This window comes from Malaya genurostris, chromosome 3, assembly GCF_030247185.1.
Source record: "Malaya genurostris strain Urasoe2022 chromosome 3, Malgen_1.1, whole genome shotgun sequence".
NCBI classification, from domain to species: domain Eukaryota; kingdom Metazoa; phylum Arthropoda; class Insecta; order Diptera; family Culicidae; genus Malaya; species Malaya genurostris.
Window position 1 is genome coordinate 63,358,578 of NC_080572.1, and position 5,888 is coordinate 63,364,465.

The following is a 5,888-nucleotide window of genomic DNA, read 5'->3' on the forward strand; positions in this document are numbered from 1 at the left end:
TGCTGGCATGTTATGTTGCTTCCTTAAATGTAAAAGTTAGTTGTATGCAATGGTGTTTATATTCTTACCAATATTCCTTTCTGAATCTTTCAGCATTTTCGTATTTCTTGTTCCTCATCCAGTCATCCGTTTCCAAAAAAAAAAAAAAAAAAATTAGTGTTTCATTGATCTTTGTAGAGCAGCTCATCATGGTTTGACGGATAAGAACTGAGGACATGTGTTTTTATTTAAATGATAATAACACTTGGGTTTAATAGTATTGCTACAGCATGTTCACATTTCGTTATCTTCGGTTGATTCTTGACAGTATATTACCATCCGCTCAGGCACTTTTGAACATCTGGTACACTGACTCGCAATCGAAATGTGTCACAACCAATTTGATACAACACACCCGAGGGAACGGTATAAGGTATGTTGTACACACAAAAACACATACATACACACAGGCACATACGCATACACACATGCATACATACCTACATGTATTCCACAAGCAAGCATCACAACATTGAGTTACTATTTCTATTCTAATAGATTCTAACTAAAATTTGTGTGCCAATAGTCATCTCATTAGTAGAGTCACCATGTTATTTTACCGATTACTCGACTTTCAATAAATTTATTGAGATAAAATCGAATACAAAATCTTTGCCTCGTCTGTAAGAAGCAATGGAACATAAAAGTAGTTCAGAAATGATTCAATACTGCTGTTTTAACGAACAAAAAAAAAATGCTCCAAATTTCATGTTATTCTTGAAATTAATCTATCAAACAGAGATAACAGATCTCACTCTAACTAATGGTTTTCGTACATGAAATGACTAATGGATTTGAGATGAATGGGGGTACCGTTACCCAATTTCTATCTCTTCTATTGGTCGATCGTTAGTCCTGAGCTGAAACGGTGGCCTTTATTACCGTTCTTGCATGCACTCACTCTTACATTTCATTCACACATCATCTCACCCATCAGGTCCCAAACGATACATCCTCACAATATAAACTGGATGAACATCGTTTGACAGCTATCAGTGGTTTGCTCATTGGTTCGGTCATTATTATTTTATTATATTCTACAATATTCTATTTCATTCCACAGTATTCCATGGTACACAAACCACCAATAAACGTCAAAGATGGATTCGATTTACCGTTCATTTATTGTCATCGTGTGAAACCCAATTGGGATACGTTTACTCTACTTAATTTTCACTTCACACTGGTAATAAGGGCCGGTAGTATGAAAATAAAACATAAAAAAGAGCTCAGTTAAGCCCTACCGGCCTCTCCAACCCCGGATGTTGGAGCGTAATGCAATCAACATCTTATTCAAGTCGTTCCATATATTATTCATTTAATTCAATTATGAAACTAAAAACTGTAACGCATATCTTTATCAAATTGTAACGCTAATTGATTGTATGTGATGATGTTTGCAATACCGTCAAGCCCACCAACCAAAGGGAGGGAGTCAGTATTATCTTTTCATATCACATATTTATTGTAGACACTATAATGAATTTTAAAGCGAATGATTTTTGATAAGATAAATTTTGGTTTTACTTAGAATTTAAAAAGGTCAATTATATTTAAATATTTTAATTCACGGTGTTCGGTTTTTTGATTCGCAATCCGAAATCTTAATTCACATTTTCATGCGCAAAATGAGTTTATTTCCACCTCTGCTTTAAACCTCGGCGCGAAAATATAGTTTTTCCGATCGAGATAAAATTTTGCATGGTGCTTATGGGACCCAAAAGGAAAACGAAAAGTTTGGTGGAGCGAGAAAATAAACCTTTTCATCTTTTTCCCATACAACCTTGTCCCACCCTATTGTATACCCTTTCTATATGAGAAAGGCAAAAACAGAACGTAAAGTGAAAGGATTAACATATTCTCAATATGAAAAAAATATTTCCTAAACCAAGCCAAAATACCTTTGCTACCCATAGTCAAATGAGGTTGAATAATTCGAATCTTCAGTTTGTTTACGTGTCGTGATCAAAACAGACGTATCGCTACGGTCTCGATGGTAGAAACAAAATGAAATACAATGGAACGAACAATAAGACAATGACCAAACCCGAAGAACAAAAAAGCATCGGTACTGTCGGATCCAAGACTATGGTCAATTCTTATTGACTTCAGGAAGAGCTGTATTAGACCTTCAGTCAATGTGGTTTGTTTTCAGTATGTTAAATTGAAACTTAGCAGCAGGAAAATAGTACCTCGACTTCAACAGTTGCAGTTGAACAAACAAGATAATGCAATATACATACAGTGCCTTTCCAAACACAAAGCGAGGACAACGAAAATGCCCTTGATGTGCGTGTACATGGCTTAGAGATAGCCCTATTCAAAAACACACTGCACAAACTGCCCCTCAATCCTCGTAGGAGAAAAATGGAAGCTCCTCTCCCCCTAGAAAAAGGGTGACAACGAGATCCAATACAAAAAAAATTTTATCTAACAACTCAGCTAAATCGGCCACGTAAAGCTTGTACGCAAACAGGCCTGAATAAAATATCTTTTAAATAAAAAAACACACTGCACAATACGTCGAGGAGAAGCGGGTCATATCTCCGAAAGCCATTTCGCCGAAAGTCGTTTCGCCGAATGCCATTTCGCCGAATAGGTTATTTCGCCGAAAGGGTCATTTCGCCGAAAGGGTCATTTTGCCGAAAGGGTAATTTCGCCGTATGGGTCATATCTCCTGCATGTTATGTCTCCTGTATAACTGATGTGGCGCAGCCACATAACCGAAGCCAAGACCGAAGCGGCCTCTTGCATACAAACCTGTAACCGCCTCGTTTGCCCGGTCTACTCAAAGCTAGGTTTCTTTACTTTAGTTAGGTCCGAACGAGCGGTAGCGAGGTCGGACAGCACATGAACCAAAACGATGTGGCGTAGCCGCATTAGATATTTTTTCATTTTTACTTAATAAACGGAGAATACCACCCACATTTGCCTGGTAGATACACCTATGCAATTGCTTTGGTGCTTACTAGCTAATAGTCAACAAGTTTTCTTGGGAACTACTTTCTGAGGTTCATGAATCAATCTTTATTCAAGAAGTACAATGGTAGGTCAACAAAACGGGCGTTAACGCTATCATCTTTCGTTTGTCTTTAATTTAAATTTATTCTAATTGCGATTTCAAGACGATTTCAGGATTCGGCGAAATGACCCTTTCGGCGAAATGGCTTTCGGCGAAATGGCATTCGGCGAAGTGACCCATTCGTCGAAATGACATTCGGCGAAATAACCCTTTCGGCGAAACGGCTTTCGGCGAAATTGATTTCGGCGAAATGACCCTGATCCACGTTGAGGTACTTTCCATCCAAACGGAAGTGTGAAGGATTGTCAACTATGTTGTACAGCGCGGGCTGGGACTTCCGCAGTTAATATCGTTTATTCTGATTATTAGCCAAATTTGCTAGGATCTTGTTGGCACCAAGAATCTTTCCATACAATCTTGAACATACTGGCTTGTGAGATCACTAGTCTTATAAAACTATCAAACAGATGAGTGAAAAACATCATCAAAAACTTGATTAAAACTTCAATATTTTCCCTTTCTTTTTTTTATTAGTATGTTCAATCCATAACCTCAAATAATTTTGTTTGAGATATTGACGAAGCTTTGTTACCATAATATTATGACTTATATTAACCTAAAAGATCAGCCCATTAAGTTTATCAATGAATGTTTCAATCCCAATACGACTGCACTTAACAAAAGTCGAATAGGTTTATTCCATTTTTTTCAAGTGAGTCTTTTTGTGTGTCTGAAGCGCTGTTGGTTGGATGAATCGTTTACCACATAAATCACAGACGTGTGGTTTTTCTCCGGTATGGGTCATAACATGATGTTTCAAAGTTTCAGCCTTGCCGAAAGACAGATCACAGTAAGTGCACGAGTACGCCTTGATACCCTGATGTACAATCCGAACATGGCGAAGTCTGTTCCCTGTGCTATAGAATACCACACCGCACGTTTCACATGGATATTTTTTATCTCTGGTGTGGTAGTTCATATGTGTTTTCAACTCTGTTATCGTGGTCTTTTTCATTCCACACACAGGACAGGTATGTTGCTTGATTCCTGTTTCAATAGAACATGGAGGAGAAGGGTAACTTACATAAAACATACGATGTACCCTTTTTTCTTCTTACCTTTGTGTCTCATCATGTGAATTTTCAACTTGAAATTACTTTCCATTCGTTTGCCACACAAAGTACAAGGAAATGGCAACTTTCCACCATGGGAATATTTGTGAATCTGTAAAAGGTTTTAGCAATATAATTTGCAGTTCTGAAAGGTGTGATCAATTTTAAGTCTAGCATAAGGCCTTAACACACCTTCAGATTAGCAACGGTAGTAAAAGTTTTTCCACACTGCTCGCACATATGTCTGGATTTTGGCTGAGGCGGACCCGTGTGCTTATTGGTATGATGAAACTTAAGATGGTGCTTCGTAGTAAACGTCCGTCCACAACCGGGTACTTCGCAAGCCAACCGTTCTTTCGCTGGCTCATGAACCACCTGTCGATGTTCCTTAAGATATGCCCACTTGGAGAAAGTTTTATGGCAAATGTCACAAACCGCCGGTTTGAGGCCTGCATGAACTCGCATGTGTCCCTCATACCGTTTTTGTTCATAGAAGAATTTATCGCACTGATCGCATTGTATTTTGCTGTAATCCTTTAATCTATATTATTCGGTTTAGCACAGTACATTGAAATACATACACTCTTTTCGGGAATTTCTTTTGCGCTTCATTTACCTTGCGTTGTCTTTTTCGAGCTGTTTTCGTAACTTTTTTCATTTGTACAGACACATTTTTTAAAGTAATTCCTGTAGTTTCATTCTCAATGTGGCTGCAATTTCAAATGATTAGATAAAGACCAGTGGTAAACATATTTTATTAATACTTTTCAATCTCGAACGAGTTCTCCGGAATTAAAAGCTTTTCCACTTTGACTTCCAAAACATCCGAATCAAAATCCGGGCCGTCACCTACGCCCATTTCCAAAAATTCAACTTCTGCTTTTTCTTCCTCTTTCAAAGTTGACTCGAATCTGCTTGTGGAGGATATCTACTTCGAATAATTAAATAATATTAGTCATTAAATAAATAACCAGACCTTAGATGTACCGTTTCTTTCAATTGATCGTACGCCTCAAGGCACATTTTCCGAAAGTTATCAATATCAATCAAAGTACTGTGGCAACGGTGACAAGCGATGTCCGGCAACCCCATTTCATCAGGCTAAAAGATGCAATTGTGAGCATAACTGCTAGCCGAATGCAGTGTTTGCCGTATCTACAAACCTGAGAAACAATCAACTTGTAGTAGATCTCAGAGACAGTGCTGAAGTTTACACACGTCTCTGCATTAACTGTAGGTTCGGCACATATTCGACACATTGATTCATTTTTCATTTTACTTGTGTGATCACCGATTGAACTACCAAGGAACTATAGTGTAGATACAATTGGTTTTATTTGATGAAATTTCAAGGATAATGTTTGTACTATTCTTAAAATGTCAAAAATTGTACGAAGATCAGAGATGCCAGGTAAAAAATTCAAATGTCTGCAGACAGGGTCTGTAAATCTGAAAAAAAATCTGCAGTCAGCAAGTATGGCTTGCTGGTAGCAATTTCTCTATAAAGTATGACATGCAAAACTGACTTGGCGAGCAAAAAAAAAAAAAAAAGGTCGCGGAAATTTCAAATTTTTCTGTAAATATAGACGAAAGTCAGCGAGAATTTCAAAAGTCTGTAAAAGTCTGCGAGAATTTCAAAAGTCTGCAAAAGTCTGCACAACAAAAAATGTCTGCAGCACTATACCCCAAATCTGCAGATTTACAGACAAATCTGC

The 5,888-nt window shown here is 37.7% G+C and overlaps 1 protein-coding gene across 3 annotated transcripts; it reads right to left on the reverse strand.

The window, feature by feature from the left end:
• Positions 1-3,561: 3,561 nt before the first annotated feature.
• On the reverse strand, positions 3,562-5,567 carry LOC131438627 (zinc finger protein 502-like). 3 transcript variants are annotated; one of them, XM_058608759.1, is made up of 7 exons: positions 5,337-5,567; positions 5,150-5,274; positions 4,938-5,084; positions 4,755-4,883; positions 4,366-4,699; positions 4,180-4,285; positions 3,562-4,108 (listed from the first exon to the last, which is right to left on the reverse strand). In XM_058608759.1, the coding sequence occupies exons 1-7, from the start codon at positions 5,445-5,447 to the stop codon at positions 3,756-3,758; spliced, it is 1,305 nt and encodes a 434-aa protein (XP_058464742.1). In that variant the 5' UTR covers positions 5,448-5,567; the 3' UTR covers positions 3,562-3,755. The 3 variants fall into 3 exon arrangements, with proteins under 3 accessions (XP_058464742.1, XP_058464741.1, XP_058464743.1); XM_058608758.1 differs by having other exon boundaries at positions 3,563-4,108; positions 4,938-5,101; positions 5,161-5,274; positions 5,337-5,566; XM_058608760.1 differs by having other exon boundaries at positions 3,563-4,108; positions 4,938-5,101; positions 5,161-5,336; positions 5,392-5,527.
• Between the last annotated feature and the right edge of the window lie 321 nt (positions 5,568-5,888).

Bases quoted from the DNA above. Each gene is read 5' to 3' on its own strand.
- LOC131438627 (XM_058608758.1), bottom strand. From the start codon at position 5,447: ATGAAAAATGAATCAATGTGTCGAATATGTGCCGAACCTACAGTTAAT. The intron at 5,102-5,160 runs GTACATCTAAGG...TATTCGAAGTAG, and splicing joins ACGATCAATTGAAAGAAACG to ATATCCTCCACAAGCAGATT. The intron at 4,109-4,179 runs GTAAGAAGAAAA...CTATTGAAACAG, and splicing joins TCACATGATGAGACACAAAG to GAATCAAGCAACATACCTGT.